The sequence below is a fragment of the Lepisosteus oculatus genome, chromosome 13, assembly GCF_040954835.1.
Source record: "Lepisosteus oculatus isolate fLepOcu1 chromosome 13, fLepOcu1.hap2, whole genome shotgun sequence".
Taxonomy (NCBI): domain Eukaryota; kingdom Metazoa; phylum Chordata; class Actinopteri; order Semionotiformes; family Lepisosteidae; genus Lepisosteus; species Lepisosteus oculatus.
The window spans coordinates 19250242-19267185 of NC_090708.1; the positions used below are offsets into that span (position 1 = coordinate 19250242).

Here is a 16944-nt window from a genome sequence, read left to right on the forward strand (position 1 = left end):
TTATAGAACAGATACAGTGCAATGAATTCCACTGACCACCAGGAAGAGAATGAGGATGATGAGTGTTCTCCTTTGACAAGCCTGCTGTCATGCTTCACCATGCCTTACAGGAGACTTAACAACTGATGGAGGAATGGGTCTCACAATAGCAACTGTGCCAGATTAAAGGTTCCAACTAAGCCCGAAACGCACTACAGTGCAGAAAGGAAAGAATGCTCTGGTGGGCTAACGTTTACCAAGTCCTGGTGGTGGTCAGTCTTGTACAGTTTTGTGGGAAACCACAGCCACTGGCTGAACTGTAAGGCTCAAAGTGAATTCCAAGCGAGTACCTTTCACAAAGTGTAGTGCACTTCACTTTTACAACGTTAGTTGAGGGGAGAATTCTTTTCTTTATTAAACATATTAACGCGACAGGGAATGCTTGCAACAAACTCCTGCAAGCTTTGTGTGACAGATCCTTCTTTGAGGATAGCTGGGAGTGGGGAGATCTGCACACATTAACCCCCTTTTAACCTAAATTAGGCCATGACGGGACTGCTACTTGTGCCTTTAACCTTCTAGCCTTGGAAGAAGCCTTCCTCAATTCAGTCGATTCCATTTGGCCAGTCTCATTCTGACTCCTGTCTGTCAACTGAGGCCTATTCTTATCAAGAGCCTTCCCCTGTTCTCATTAACCTAGACAGCACATATCTCGCTGTAAGAAAACTTGTATCTTGAAGTCTCCCCTTGAGACTAGTAACCTGCAGCCTCAATGCAAGCTTCTACTGATCAGTCTCAAGACGGGACAGTTTAAACCAGATTCTCACCATGAGACTCTGTCTCTCTGCAGTACTGCACACACCACACGGGTCTTCCCCCACAGCATTCAGGCATCCAGGAGCCTTACTGCTAGACTCTAAACACCCCAAAACCCTCTGGGACTGGGATCGAACAGGTGATCAGAAGTCCCTGGTAAGATGGTGCACATTCCTCTTATGCCTTTTCTCATTGTTTATGGACTGTGTCCCATGGTGACTTAATATCATACTCTGTTACGCTTGGCAAAAACAAGTTTCTACCTTCAGAACTTTTGTAACGTGCACAAAACAGGACAAGGCTGGTTCACTACTGCCATCTTTGTCGTTGCTTTGGTTTAGGCTTCCAGGTTCCATGTTAATCTATTTTCAATTTCAGGAATCAAATTCTATTATACTGGTAACCCTAAAATATATACAATGTGCACCTGACACTCTAGAATTGAAGAGCCTCGACAGATACAATGTGTATGTGAACTAAAAATCAAATATCAAATTCTGATGTAAAAATTAGAAAAAACAAAAACATCATTAAGGTAGCCTGGATTTGTGAATCAGGCAGAGCCTAATACAGATGACTGTCACTCTATAAAGAGATGCGTGGTGTGCAAACTGGACACCTTCTCCAGGCTTGCAGGAGCCTACTTGTTTTTGTGTGCCACTCCAGTTACAACCAGGAAATTGAAGAGGTCACTGTCCCACTGGGAGCTAAGAGCCTGGTGTTGGGAGCCCCAGTCCTGCCCCCCCACAATGCACGGCTGCCAGGGAGCACGGCTGGGGAATCCCCACCACAGTCAGTGAGAGACATAAGCCATGAACCCACCTGGATCTCAAAAACTCAACCTCTTTAAACTTTACTTTAAAGTTGATCCCAGAGATTTTTTTGGGGGGGCAGATTGACACGATCCATATGTAAAAACAAAAGATATCATAATAAATACCCGCCTAACACATCGCACATTCAGGACACTATAACATAATAATGAAGGGCTAGGACATTCAACTCCCCTGGCAATAGCTGGTGAGACATGTTATAGTGGTTATAATCTTGTCTGAGATCAATCTTTGCAATCAAAGTTTCTCGTGCAAATATGTTTCTGATATTTCAAAATAAAGTTAAACAGTACACTGGACTATGTACACTGTGGTGGAATTATTCAGTATGTGATTAGTGTTGGAGGCCTGGAAGTCAGTGGTAAGTATGGAAGAGGTAAAGGTGCAAACAGCTACAACAAACAGCTTGAGTGCCTTATTAAAGCTCAAGGTTTTATACTGATGAATGCCTATTGACTACATTTATTCCATTTAAGTTTGGAGCCTCATATAAAAAGTTCCTTTGCCATAAGATCCTCTTGAATCCATTGGTAAATCAACTTCTTACTGCTTGCATTTTAACTTTTGAAAGGATAGTGCTAGCAAAGACCTATTCATAACTTCCAGTGTCAATAAAACCAGGGCAAAATACTTTCACTTTACACTATACTTGCAAATTAAAACACTAAAAGTTATAACAAAATGATCTGTGAACAGGTTCAACAAGAATCCCTGTAAAACTACAAAAGAAGACAAACCACAGCTACCCTAAGGAACAGGAACACCTGGAAGAAATACTAGTTATTCTCTGGTCATGATGGACACAGGTAATTACAAAAAGACTGAGTTCGTTCAGGAATTTGTGATAATGCTTTGACTCCACACCATGAAACATACCAGTTAATGAAGTGAAAATGACCTACACATTACCACTACAGCATGGAGAATTCATTGCCTATTACGACGTTTAATTAAAAACAAAATAAATGAAAAAGAAATGAAAACAAATGTTGTACTGACTAAACAAAATATTCCAAATATATCTGTTTTTTTTAAACTTGTATTTTATGTTCACTAATGTATCTGACTTGAGACCAAAGTGAACCACTGTTAAGAACAGGTCCCAATACAGCACATGAAAATTCACACAATTTTTTACACAAGTAAAACCTGCAAAATTCTGACATTACATTTTTATTGGTATCTTGTTTCTTTATAAAATACACAAGACCTTTGTTTTCATAAAGCTACAGACTTTATTAAAGAGCTGTATCATTGGTTCTTCTGTTTCATGCTGAAACTGCAGAAAGAATACCTAGTTTTGCAACATATTTTTCAACGACAAGTAGGTTAGACTGTGTGCAGTCTTTTAAACAGAACACCTTTACAACTAAAAACAAGTTTTCCAATTTTTTGATTTGCATACACCAAAACAATTTCTTTGATAATAAATGTATTATACTTGACAGAAGAACTCCTCTATAAAAACCTGCTGCAATCACTCAGTGCAAGCAATGCTGAATTCACTTATTCTTCCTGGGTCCTAATTTTCTGAAGTAGACATTTGTAAGAAAGCATAAATAAAAACTCACAGACACAAAACAAAGCCGATTTTCTCACAAACCAATTAACCTACCAGTATGTCTCCGGATATGGAAGGAAACCGGAGCACTGAAACCTATGTGAAAAGCAGGTGGGCTAACAAACTCCACGCAGAGAGCACCCCAGGTCTGGAATTGAACCCAGGCCCCAGCGCTGTGAGGCAGATATGCTAACCACTGTGCCACCATGCTACCCCAAATCTTTAATAATTCTCGTATTAACCAGAGTTTGAATTGCTAAAATGCTATTTTTGGGTGTTTCTAAAGAAAACTGTACGCAAGAACTACGATCTCAAAACCAATGAAAGAGTTGCACTAACTATAGTTCACAATCATTCCATTTTCACATGTATTGCCAACAAATATTGAAAAATAAATGTATGAAGATGAAACATTCAGGTCTCTTCCATAACAACTACTAAATAACTGACTGAAGACGTTCAAACAGTAGTATTTTGAAACAATTTCAGTGTTTTACCCTTTTAAAGACGGTGATTTACAGCCTCCTGTTTTTTTTCCAGGATCTACCAACACTAGAGCATGCAGAGCACTAGGACGTATGAGATAGTACACAGGCATCCTCTGAGAGCTGGACATGGCTCAATGTGAATCAACCTCATCTACAATGCTAAATGAAGAAAGATCAGTTTGGACTGCAAATAGATCAAAACTCTCATGGACAACCAAACATGTTTTGTTCATGTTGTACAGGCCAAACATTATTCACTGTGTATTCCTAATATTTTGTATAGCGAGTACAAAATTGATCCAGGAACAGGGGACCCTGGTACCGGATGGAGTCACACCAACAGCCAGAGCCCAAACCCCTTCTGCTCAGAGCACTGGTTTTTAATAGAGTAGACACCTGGAAACCAAACAACTCCAGCGGTTTTCTCACACAGTTTGGCATTTGAAGGAAGAATCCTATTTTTTCACAAGCATTAGGACACCAAATATGTAGTGCTCTTTAACATAAAGCTTTCAGGAAGCCGAAGCTGGCTTACTCATCTTACGATGGTTTTAAGAAATGCAGCCTGAGCAAGCAAGAACATCTGTTTGCGATACTTAACTAAACAAGCGCCTATATATATTCTGGAGGTCTACTACTGAAATTCATTTGATCAGCACTAAACAGAAAAGAGAAGAGATGCACTTTAAATTTAGTTGCACATTCTGGAAAACTAAATTAAAAAAATCCAGAAAAAAAGCTTTCTTTTCATGTAGATACGTCTCTGGTTTTGTTAGTGAAAGTAAAGAGAACTCTTGTATTGAGTGTTAAGTTTAACCAACATTATATATGGGGGGAAAGTGAACCAAGAATCCAGACCACAGAATTAGCTGATCCACAATTTGTAATTAATTGCAGATTAAACTTCAAATAATCAATCTGGAACCTGAGGCTGAGACATATATGCACATCCTATCAAATGACTCTTACTGAATCACTGGCAGGAGATGACAATGCACAGGGAAGTGAAAGTTTGTGACTTGAGGTGTCTGTACGTGTGCGTGTGTAATGAAATGCTTGAAGAAAGCACGTGCTTGTTTTGCCGTAAACATGAACATACCTCGCAGGATTCTCTCCTCATGGCACCGTAGAAAGTCCCAGATGCGAACAGTTCCATCATCAGAGCAAGTGGCAAATTTATTATCCGTGGGTGAGAAACTGAAGACACAGCAGGAGGAGAGAGATCAGCACATCAGGATGACCCACCGGGTCTTTCAAGGTAGTTAATAAAGGAGTGTGAGGGCCAGGCTGCCTCATGGCCAAAACTTCTAGTGACACTGAATTCCCATCCCTCTAAAAAGAGTAAGTGGTGAACCATAGCTAACAGGTCCTAGAGTAGATATTGCAGAAACAGACTGAGCTGGACTTTAATGTGACAGAACCCCTTGTGCAACAACTGGACTGCAACCCCTTTCCACCTTTGTCTATCATGATCGCCATGTGACCACATCAAGAATCACCAAGACAGTTGGGTTTGGACTGAACAGATACACTGGATTATCTTGCACACTTAAGTCTGAAGTCTCTGGGGAAGTACTATAAAGCAGGTGGTGTTCAGCCTTAATATTCACCACTGTTTAATTCTAGTCAAGTTTATCTTCAAACTAAAACAGGAGAAAACGTGAGATGGATTGGAGTTTATGGCTCAAGGAAGCAGTTGGACCTGCTTCTAACAAACAGCTTGACCAAGGTATAGGTGCCTATGAGGTTGAGAAAACAAGAAAATTGGAAAAAAGAACATTAATGCATATAACCTAACAGCACAAAATCTACCTCTCAGGTGATATTTTCCAACCTCAAAAGCACCTACCCCTTTGCTTTTACCAGAGTAAAACTGCACAGTTTAACAAAGAAACTTCTACTAAAAAAACTCTGCAACAGTTCAAGTATTTTACCAGCATTTTTAGAACAATAAAAAATAAAGCTCAATGAAGAAACAAATGTCATGTTACATACTTTAAAACAGGGATTTTAAACTTGGTTCCTGCAAGACCTTGTGTGTTCAAGTGGTCAATTAAACAATGAACTTAGTTATATCTAAATTGGGACATATTTAAGACTTATCCTAAGGTCTTTTACAGTATATTACAGAAGGGACTGACTTTATTAAAGGTATGATTGCATGATTTACAAATCATCTAAATGCCTGGTTAGAAGTATCACAAATTTGCAGCTATTTTAAACAGATCCAGTATATATGTGGAAATATGGGTAGATCCAAACCTGATGACACTAAGCCAGCCAGGAATTGAGTTTGAGACCCCCGCTTCAAAATATACCTAAGGCTAATTCCAATCTATGGTACTCTTTTAATTTGTCCTTTTCATACTGCTCCCCAGCAGCTTTCTTAACAGCTCTGGGCAGCATGTTGGTTAAGCAATATTGCCTTGCAGCCCCAGGGGCCTGGGTTCGGCTTCATGCTGGAGAGCCTACTTGTTCACCTCATGTTTGCATGGGGATTTACAGGGAGTGCTGGTTTTCTGCCATCTCCCAAAGACACGCAGGTTAGTCTTAACAGGGACAACTTAGAGCAGCCATTTTGGAGCACTGGTGGTTCAAGAGGATTTCATATGGCAGGGGTGGGGAGGACAGGGACTGTTCCCAGTAAAATCCAGTACTGTTAAGGTTGTACAAAGACAAATTGCATCTTCTCATAGGCAGCTATGACCTCTTTTCAATGTAGCATTTGAAAGTGAGTTTCCTGTTTCAAGAGGATGCGGTTTTAAAAGCAACCAAGAAGGTAATGAAATTCTTTGACCTAGACATTTAAAAAAATAATTCTGAAAACATGTTGAGAGATCTTTTGATACAGGAAAAGTAAACATATCTTCTTTAGACCTTAGCAGAAAGTACTATAACACAAGGGCTCAAAACATCACTAGTGGTTAAAGTTATACTTCCTGCTTTCAAAAGCTTATATTCTTTGACAAACAATTCACTCAAGACATATTCAGTCGTCAGTTTTGTTAAAATACAGTAGCAAACTCGAAAAGATAAGAGTATAATGTATTTCCACTTTGAGCTTGCTGGTTTTGTCTCTTTAGAGGAAATGAACTGTGATGACATTAACATGACCCCAACCATACACTGGAATTTAAAAGGAAACCATATGGGATAACCCAGGAGAAGTAGCACTGTCATTAGGATAAGTATGGCTGGCATTATCAAGCAACACCAAACACTTCTCTCTCACTCAGTCCCTTCACAAAACCCCTTTAAAAAAAGAAAGCCTGGTCACGGTGATGCAGAGTGAAATAGCCTACTGGTGCATCAAACAAGCCACTTCTTCGAAACATGTTATCTTGTGAAAAACTGTCTGGGTTATGACTGCTTCAGGAAGGACTCAAAGCTGTTCTGCATCACTACTTTAATGGCATCTTGAATGTTATATGGGCATGTCTGACAATTTTTGTATTTGCGCAGTGTCAGGGGAAAACTGATGCATCAACTACAGTGTGAAATCACATACACTGGCATAGGCATACAAATACTTTGTTGTGTCACTCTAGCACCTTAACTATCAACTGCTAGGGTGAATAAGCTTTCGATAAATCCACAGATAAAACAGCATAACAGATTATTCATTACAAGCAACAAACTAGCAATTGACCGATTCAGAAAAATGATGCAATAATTAACATCTGCAACTAGCATGAACATTTGCATATACATATTTTACACTTGTCTATGCTATCACATGGTTGGCTTCATTGTACATGGACTGTTCTGCACAATATATTTGCAAATGAATAGACCATTCTGGTAAAAGTTAGTTAACCAAAATAACCTATAAGATGAGAGAAGATGGGAGCACATGGCCCATCAAATGTGTTACAATGATTTGCTCAGCCTGGTGAAAACATGACCTAACAAAGAAACCTTAGTTAAATTACTGGGTCTGGGTGAACACCTGGTATATATAACACTGTCAACAATTGTTAAATGTAGAATGACAAGGCCTCCAGAGGAAACCAATTATTCTCAACATGATAGCTATACTATCAAAATTTCAAAAGTTATTCTTTGATACAGGTTCGTGTTTTACAAAATCATCGCATTCGTTTTGTCAGGCCTCAAGATTTCTGCATGTTGTGATTTACGAAAAAAAAAAAAAGATTATGCCCATAACCACACTCTGTGCTTTTCAATGTTTTATTGCTTTAAGCAAAATACCTTTATACTAGTCTTTTGATCTAAAGGGGTTATACCAACTTGCTTGTATATCCAAAATGTGTGTACACTAAAGAATTTGAAATGATCTTCAGATTTTGAGTCTAATAATACATCGAGACTTAATTAAATGTTTCAGAGAACCTTTTTTAATGGCCACAATGATGCATCCCTCACACTTGGGTAATTTGAGGCAGCTTTATTTTTGCCCATTTAATCCACACACAAAAGAGCTCAACTAAAGACCTTTGTTAGACCAAGAAACTCAGCTTCAACAAAATAATTAGCTGTGAGGAGTAAATGTTCAAGTCATTTCAAGCTGCTGTGGCAGTGAGGGCAACAGTCTGTAGAGGGAGGGGAAACAATCCACCCTCTGCACGAGGGAGTCTTTAAACATCCTTTTTAATATTTTTGGCCTGACACATGATGCTCGTTAACACTGCCACATCATGTTGCTTACTTATTATTTCTGTTTTCAGTAGCTGCTTTATTGTCTGTGTACCAATGGTGTGAGCCGCTTGGCAAGGCTGTCAACTGGCCTATCTGGTTAAACGAAGGATTATTGTAATATTTAGGTGATACTGAATTGGATTTGGGTCATAAAGGTCTCATTAGTAATACAATGAGCATAAATGAAATACTTGTAACATTAGAGAAGTTATGGTGGTAAGAATTAGAAAGTTATTTAAAGCTAGGATCTGTTACACTAGAACTGCAAAGGTCGATACTAGCAAGCTAGTACAAAAACATTTTATTTTTAAAATATCATACAGTAAATCAGAGGTAGAGGGGTGAAAACTTTACAGGCTTCTCATGGGGGATATATTACCAACAAAAAAGAAAATTAACCTCTTCATTAGCAGACCCTGCAGTACTCGTACTTCCAGTCCATGTCCTGTTTCAGGCTGCTCCAATGGTCAAAGTGCCAAAACGTGCCACCCCAAAACTGGATGAATGTTGGCACTATTACTGTAGATTCTGAGGAAGCACTATCCACCTCTTGTATTTAGGATCTTACAGGAATTTAAGTTGTCTGCTAATACCCGAACAATTCTTGAATGAAGTCTGATAGTCAACAATTTTCTTCACTTTTAACAAGTATCATATACAAACCTTTTTGGGATGCAAATCTAATCATTTTGCTTAAAAGCAGGCTGTTTAAAATATTATATTACTCGAAAACTAAATTACATTACTTTTTAGTCATAACAGGAAAAGCAAAGATATCATGGTCTGCCAATTTACAACTGTACTTCTGACTACTCACAGAGAAACAATTTGCTGCAGCTAATCACAATGGCTGCTGTTTAAATGCATTGTTTCAATATGTGTATTTATCGCATATGGCAATGTAACTGTTATAGGTACTTAATCTGACTGAAGACTGAACAGCTGCTGAATTGTGTGATCTAAGCAGGCTGCATACTATAATGGAAGAGCTTCACCACAGAGTTCGTTGCTCCATCCCTACTTCACATGGAAATGGAAAGTTATTCCTTCTTCAGCTTTCTAGAGAAGCAGATAGCATGTTCTATAGCAAAACAAATCAAACCTTTGTCTGTTGTGAAAAATGTGTTTTCTTTACAAAACAGTCTGAGCAAGCTGCTTCTGCTTACAGTAACTCACTATTTAATCAGACAGGTTAAGGTCAGATTTCATACTTGTGTATTTCCTTTCCAGGGTGAAGTATACAAAGCTGAGGTACTTGAAAATCCAGGTCACACTTTAATATTCAGCTAATTTCAAACAGAACATCCCTACTGTAAAACCAATTTAGTCATGACCTAATGGGAACAAGGGACCAGATCCAAGGCCATGGGATCGGGCCAGTGCTTGGTGTTGTGGCTCTTAACCTTCACTGGGTAGGTTTTTATTACAATGAACAATACCTCCACTTCCCTACAAGACATTACGGACTTAGTTCAGACTGAAAGTCCAGGCTTGAGAAAATACCATCTAGGCACATAATCAAAATGCTGGGGTGCAGTCCAGTTAGGCAGGGCCTCAGAGATCCGAAGCAGGGTTTAATCTGTCCATTAGTCAAAACCATTCTTTTTAACAAACTGGAAACCCTTTCATTTCAAGATTAGTAGCACAATAATAAAAAATAATGGTGGCTTGGTTTTAGTAGAATTCTGAGACGAGGTCCATGTGCTGAAAGAACCGAGGGATGTGTGTGAATGTCCGCAAAATACACCAGAGAAGTCTTGAGACTTCAAGAGGGCAGAACAATATTTTGTTGTTTCCCAAAGTACCATAAACCTCGGAGACATTTCCATGAGAAAAATCGGGGGTGCTGTCAGACAAAGTTAAAGTCTAACTTTCCCATGAGCTGTAAGGTGTCGAAAACAAGAGTGCTTTCTTGTAAACCTTTGAAATTAGCTTTGGGGACAGTGCAAAAAAAGAGGGCTAAATAAAAAAAAAAACTTTATTGCTGGTCATATGCACAAAGGCTTGGCACAACTAATGTGTTAACCTCTGTCAGCAAACCAATAGGATCTGTGCGGATTGTGATCTCTCTTGTATGTGAAACCTGAACGGGAGTTTCAGAAGTGTAAGGTAAAAAAAAAAACCTCCTGTTGCATCAGCAACAAAACGTTTTGCTTTGGATTTCAAAGAGGAAAGAAAAATCTCTCCTGTAAGACATCCCCTCTAGGTTTGACATTCAGCAGCTCCTCATTCTGGATTCAGAACTGCTGTGAGTAAATCAGGTTATCCTTCTGTTTCATTTATTCAGAGCTCCTTGTTAATAGATATATATTAATAAAAAGGAATACTTTATTTGAAAAATGTAAAACCTTTCTGTACACAGTAATTATGTATATAAAATATAGGAAAATACATATAACCAATATCCATAGGGAAAATAAATCAATGCAGTGTCGCAAACAGCACACACATACATGTCTATCTAAAGAAATTATAAGGGACAAAACAGAGCAACATAGTGAGAAGTTGCACGGCAGGTGTAAAAACACTCCCATGTTGGCGGAATTCAGCCACTGCAGGCTCTTGCCTGCTATACAGTAAGGTAACAATAAAAACAGTTTTTGATAAGCTACAGAAAATGTTAGATTGGGTATAAACCTGGCCTCTCTAATCGCCTCCTTGTGCGCCTGGAACATCTTGACGTTGTTCATGTTGGACTGCCAGTACTTCACGTAGCCCCCATGGTCCGCCGTCAGCATCCACATGTCATTGTGGGACCAGGTCATGGCTCGGACGGGGCTGTCGTGGGCCTGCGGGGCAGAGAGAGCGGGGGTGGTACCGATGAGGTTCACAAGAACACACTGCACTACATGCGAAATCAAGCAGACTTCCTCCGAGACAAAGCAGCTCAATTTAGCGGAAAACCACGGGACCATGACTACAAAGTGTTACGACAATTTCCAAGAACGGGTGTAAACTAAAAGAAGTGTAGAATAAAAAACTACACATTTAATGTACGTTAATTGCATATAACTGTCAATTAATATAACTATCACACAGTTCTTGACACACAAAAGACAAGCAGCATAGAATCAGTGTATTCGACAATTTGGAAACCAATTTTATTATATAAAATGACTAAATTATTGCTTCAAATTTCTCACTGGGGAGTTAGTAAAACGACTTCATACATTTTCTTCAGGAAGCAACTATTTGCACACTAGCTTTACAGTGAGATTCAAAATTGTAGAAGTTCAAAAGCTCTACTTTACAACCAAACAAAGCCTGCCTTTAATCAGTGAAGTTTCTCTTTGGATAATTCAGCAGCAGTGAAGTAATTATGGGTTAAAAACTAAAACTATTCGTTAACATGGCAGTCCTGTGAACTACTGCTCTAGCTCAGAGCTCAGGTGGTTACCTGTAGAATAGTTTCAAAGTTAAAGGTAAGCCCATTCCACAGAGTGAACTCTCCACTGGAGGCCCCTGTGACCAGACGCCTGCCTTCTGGAGTCCACTGCCAGAGAGAAAAGAGTACAGACAAGCTTCCACCTTTGCTTTAAAAAGCAAAAATCACTTTCCAAACCCTGAGCTCCATGAAAAGCAATATAACAGAATATTCCTAGTTAATTATGCATTTAAAATTATTTTCAAGAACACTGGGTTTCCGTGTATAATTTGTCCAATCACAAAATGGCATCGCTTAACACTATAAAAACCCACCAATCTGCATTTTGTGCAGAATTTGACAAAACATTTCTACTGAAGAACAATCTAACCAGATCCTACCTTCATGTTAGTTTTGGCAAATTACTTATGACACAGTACATACACAAATAATACTAAAATATACAGTGAAAGGAAGGACTGCTCAAATCAGAGCTAAATCCATGTTAGACATTTAACTGCTGAGAGCTTTGTTCAAAGCACTTCATAATGACGCATCGCTTACCCGTACTACAAAGACCGGACATTTAACTTTGTTAGTTGAGGTTCTGACAAATTTAGTGGTAACTGCATTCATGGGGTTGTTTAGCATTCCCATGGGAGGAACAAGCTGCAAAAGAAAATACACTTCTTTTAAAAAATGCACTTGTGAAACACAGAGAAGGGCAGAAAAATGGCAAACAAGCCGATAACCATGTTACATGCAGGTAACTCTGATCACACATTTGTGCAGTTTGCCAGGGTTTAAATGTAGAGTTCTGCAACATTCAATCCTAAATAAAGGTGAAAAATGTCACTGAAACAGAACCGCAATGAATCCTTAGACTAAGCATGTTTTCAATAACACATGATTATTCATCTAATTGAGAAAAATAAAAAAAATTTACTGTGTTAAGAGTTAAAGCCAAAGCAATGGAGACATTTAAACCTACATACACAACCTATTTTAAAACTATATTCTGATGCTAATGTTCAACAGGTCTAGTCTCCAGAAATCAGCTGTAAAGCTGAAGAAACTGAAATGTTCCAAGATACAATGCAAAGAAAAAGCAAAGGAAAAATCAGAATGATGACTAAATGTTTCAACTTGCCTCGTTGTAAAATCCCGCATCAGGTTGGATAACTCGGAAATCTCGATGATCTCTCTGCCAGAGACGGTTCTGAAGCAAAAAAAATATTTAAGTCAAGCTCACTCACTCACTGAATGGGAACAAAATGCAGTGTAATGTGCAACCATTCTAACAGTCTTTACCGAAATTATGACAGTCGAATGATGTGAGAACAACCGCACAGCTGAGGTCCTGGCCAGGAAAATGGTACTCACCCCTTTTGCAGCCATTACGTGAAACACTTAGACTCACAGTTGTTATCTTTTACCCAGATGGAGTATATTTCATACTGCCACCTTAACCTTCAATTAAGCCACTCTTTTAAACAGTGGGTCCTTCTGTTCACCAGGGCCTTGTATCAAAGTATGGTAAAGTGTTTGGCTTTACGCTGTAAAATGCCTCTACTTGAGAAACAACCATTAAGTGTTTACAGTAATTTGCTAAAGTGATGATTCGCTCCTGAAGAACATTTTAGTATATTCTGGAATTTTTATTTGGATTACACTCTTCATGGAAGCAGAAAGCTCTTGGAAGACAAAGGAATTGGATAAGCAGTGCCTTTTCCTTTATTTACTACAGCTAAGGAAGGACTGTTGATTGTTTGAAACAATCGTGACTACTCTAAAACATCACCAAGGAGTGGTGGGGGGGTGCATATGTTTTGGTGCATAGTTTTTGTGTTAATCCTGGTAATCCTATTGTTCTTTGTTAACTAAGTTTCTTCTCCCCCCCCCCCAACTCAGTCCTCTGAGCGTTTTATAAAACATTTTTTACCTGACATCCCCCGTGCATCCCTCATTTTTATGCGAACTTACACTATATTCCAGGTTCAGTTCGTCTAAATGTTCATTTTATTTTTTTTAAATTCAACAATATTGCACAGGGCACAACATGTTAAAGAAAAGCATGTAATTCCAGCACTGCATAAGATCGCCAACCGCAGCCAGCTTAGCAAACACTCCTACACTTTCTACCAATACACAAACTGTTGGTCTAATTCATGTTCAGTAGACAGTGGTGCAAGCACATGCCCAGCACCTTGTGATCTGTTCACAGAGCCAAGCTAGAGGTCTCTTGTGCCAATTTCAGTCAGTTGAATGGTCTTTGGCTTACTGACCATTCAGTAATGCCGCACACTAGGGCTACAGCGGCATTAGGGCGGTGCTAGAAGGATCAAAGTTTGGGGAGAAAGTGCACTTCCTGGCCCGTGAAAGGCCGGGGTCACCCAGGAAGGCTGTAGCCTCAGACAGACCTCCAGGTGGCGGATGACGGATGGGTTGTAGTCGATGGTCTTGCGGTTCACGGCCTTCCTCATGCGCTTGCCGTCGAAGGTGAGCTGCTGCATGGCCTGCTGCTGGGCGAAGTCGGGCCGCTTGTAGAAGAGCTGCCGGGGCGCCTGGTGCTGGAACCGCGGCATGTGGAAGAACCGGGGCGGGGAGCCGATCTCGGTCGCCATGTTGAGGCCGGGGCGGCGCACCTGCGGAGGCACACAGACAGCTTTACCACACCAGGGCGGCTCCAAGGGTACCGGACTGGCTCCACGAGACTCCTCTCAGACCTAACCCGCCAGCCACGTCCTCCTTTCACCAGCCACCTCCGAGTTTAAAAACACCCCACCTGCTCCGGCACCTATCCCTGGACAAAATTAAGACGTTTGCGATGTGACATGACGACAACGCATCATTACCACAAATCCAAACCACGATGAGCACGCAGCTTGCTGCTGGGCTCTTTCAATCTTAAATGCCATGATGATTGTTCACATTTGTTCATTATTGAATAAAGTACCATGTAATATTCCTTTGTTTCCCTGAAAAACCAATAAATAAACATAATACATAAATCTCACTGCCACTGACAGTGCGTGAAGTAGTGCATCACTGAATGGTGTTTCCAAAGGGCTCAGGTAAGCGTCAGCATCACAAACTATAAATTGACTCCAAGTTAAAATAAATCTAAGGTTCATTGTTTTTATGTTCATATTTAACATGCAGATAATCCAAGTTTTAATATCCCTTTGCTGTAGTTGCGGAGTTCTAGGAATGTTTGCTCACAATTCCAATTAATGTTTTATGTTGATAAAATATTTTTTAAAGAGATTTTTTCTACTCTAAGAGTTTAATCCAAGTAATAGATCAGTGCCATTGAAGTTAAAATGGGTTTGAGAGATTGAAATGAGCTCTCAGTGTGCACCTTAACAATAATTGCTTACACTTATATAGCGCTTTTCTGGACACTCCACTCAAAGGGCTTTACAGGTAATGGGGACTCTCCTCCACCACCACCAATGCACAGCATCCACCTGGATGATGCGACGGCAGCCATAGTGCGCCAGAACACTCACCACACATCAGCTATCAGTGGGGAGGAGATGAAGCCAATTCACAAATGGGGATTATTAGGAGGCCATGATTGGTAAGGGCCAATGGGAAATTTGGCCAGGGTTACAACCCTACTCTTTTCGAGAAACGCCCACAGAGAGTCAGGACCTTGGTTTTTCATCTCATCCGAAGGACGGCGCCTTTTTACAGTATAGTGTTCCCGTCACTATACTGGGGCATTAGTACCCAAATAGCCCGCTGTGTGAGCACCCCCTGCTGGCTCCACTAACACCTCTTCCAGCAGCAACCTTAGTTTTTCCCAAGAAGGTCTCATCCAGGTACTGACCAGGCTCACACCTGCTTAGCTTCAGTGGAGTTGTCAGTTGCAGGGTGACATGGCTGCTGGCCTTGATGAGTGGTTACAAGCAGTCTTTGGTACACTGCTTTTACATTCCAGAGCAGAAGGTGATTTTTTAAGACATTTGGAACATTACAAACTATTCTGCAACATTTTATTCTATCATGTCAGACAAGATAGCTGCTGCTATACTTATACAAAAACAGCAATTTCACTTTCATAATACATTCTGAAAAAAATGTACAACACTCTCAGCTTAACAGATATGAAAATGGGATTGCCATTTACTCCACTTAATGGCTTTCACAACTTAATCTTTAGATAAATGTACAAAGAGGACTTTCTTTTGACACCTAGGTTACAAAAGATTGCATTTTCAGTATATGCGAATAATACGGATGAAGTAATGTGTTGCTGATAAAGCAGAAGCAGAAGAACATTTTGTATACATCAAACTGACTGACTTCAATAATCACAATCGCAATTTCAACTGATGTTTGAAAACATGCAAAACAGGACTTTTAAAAGAATTACTTAAGAATGTCTGTAAAGACCATATTTTAATAACTGAGTAATGAAACCACAGAGCAGAAATGAAAAAGAACTGGTGGGAAGTTCAAGAAACAGGTGTTCAAGGACTTAAAAAACTGCATTTTCTTCACAAAGGCCAAAGCGTGTGCACACAACAGCTGTGAGGACCTTTTCTAGCCAAACACTTTCTGTGCCATTTCAGCAATACCAGTACTGAAAGGAGCTTACAAAAAAAAAAACAGATGGACTGCACCTGAAACCACCCTAGTGTTCATAGAAATAGTGACATGTAAACCTCAACCAACACAGCTGCATGGTTCTCGAAGCAAACAGTAGAAAAACTGAGCAGGCTTAAAAAAATGTAGAAAGCTCTACAATTTCCAAAAACTGGTCAAAAGTCACGGCCACTGAGTGTTCCAAACAAAATGTTCCTGTTTTACTAAGGCTTGTGTTTGTTCAGAGAATAACAGCATCAAACTGAAAAAGGTCAAGAGCTGCCACTATGTAGCTAAAAGCCAATATATTCTGACACCAAATGAAAATTATTCAATAAATGTCAATGCTGTAAAAGAGTAAATATTTCAGGATGTCTGTCATAAGTATCTATTTGCTGAATATGTACACTCAAGTGTACTTTACATCTGGGCAGATATGAGGTCTATGAAGTGAGACTCCCTGACTTTACAGACCACTGATTCAGCGCATCAGAACTTGACAACTTCATGTTCAGACATTTCACTCAATATATCTCTTAATTTAATAAATCATCAAGTATGATGATGCCTGCAGAAGCTTTATAGCTTAGTGTTAATCAAAAAACACATATCCTTAACCTAAGGCTAACCTAAGACAAATTCCTAAATTCC

The 16944-nt window shown here is 39.6% G+C and overlaps 1 protein-coding gene across 1 annotated transcript in view; it reads right to left on the reverse strand.

Annotated features, from left to right (window-relative positions):
* Positions 1-16944, reverse strand: part of wdr33 (WD repeat domain 33) — a 48107-nt gene that overhangs the window by 20768 nt on the left and 10395 nt on the right. The window contains exons 2-7 of the mRNA XM_015361590.2: positions 14121-14345; positions 12851-12919; positions 12265-12369; positions 11734-11829; positions 10974-11125; positions 4777-4874 (exon numbers count right to left, since the gene is read on the reverse strand). Coding sequence (XP_015217076.2) covers positions 4777-4874; positions 10974-11125; positions 11734-11829; positions 12265-12369; positions 12851-12919; positions 14121-14324 — 724 coding nt within the window. The 5' untranslated portion in view covers positions 14325-14345. The remainder of the gene's footprint in view (positions 1-4776; positions 4875-10973; positions 11126-11733; positions 11830-12264; positions 12370-12850; positions 12920-14120; positions 14346-16944) is intronic.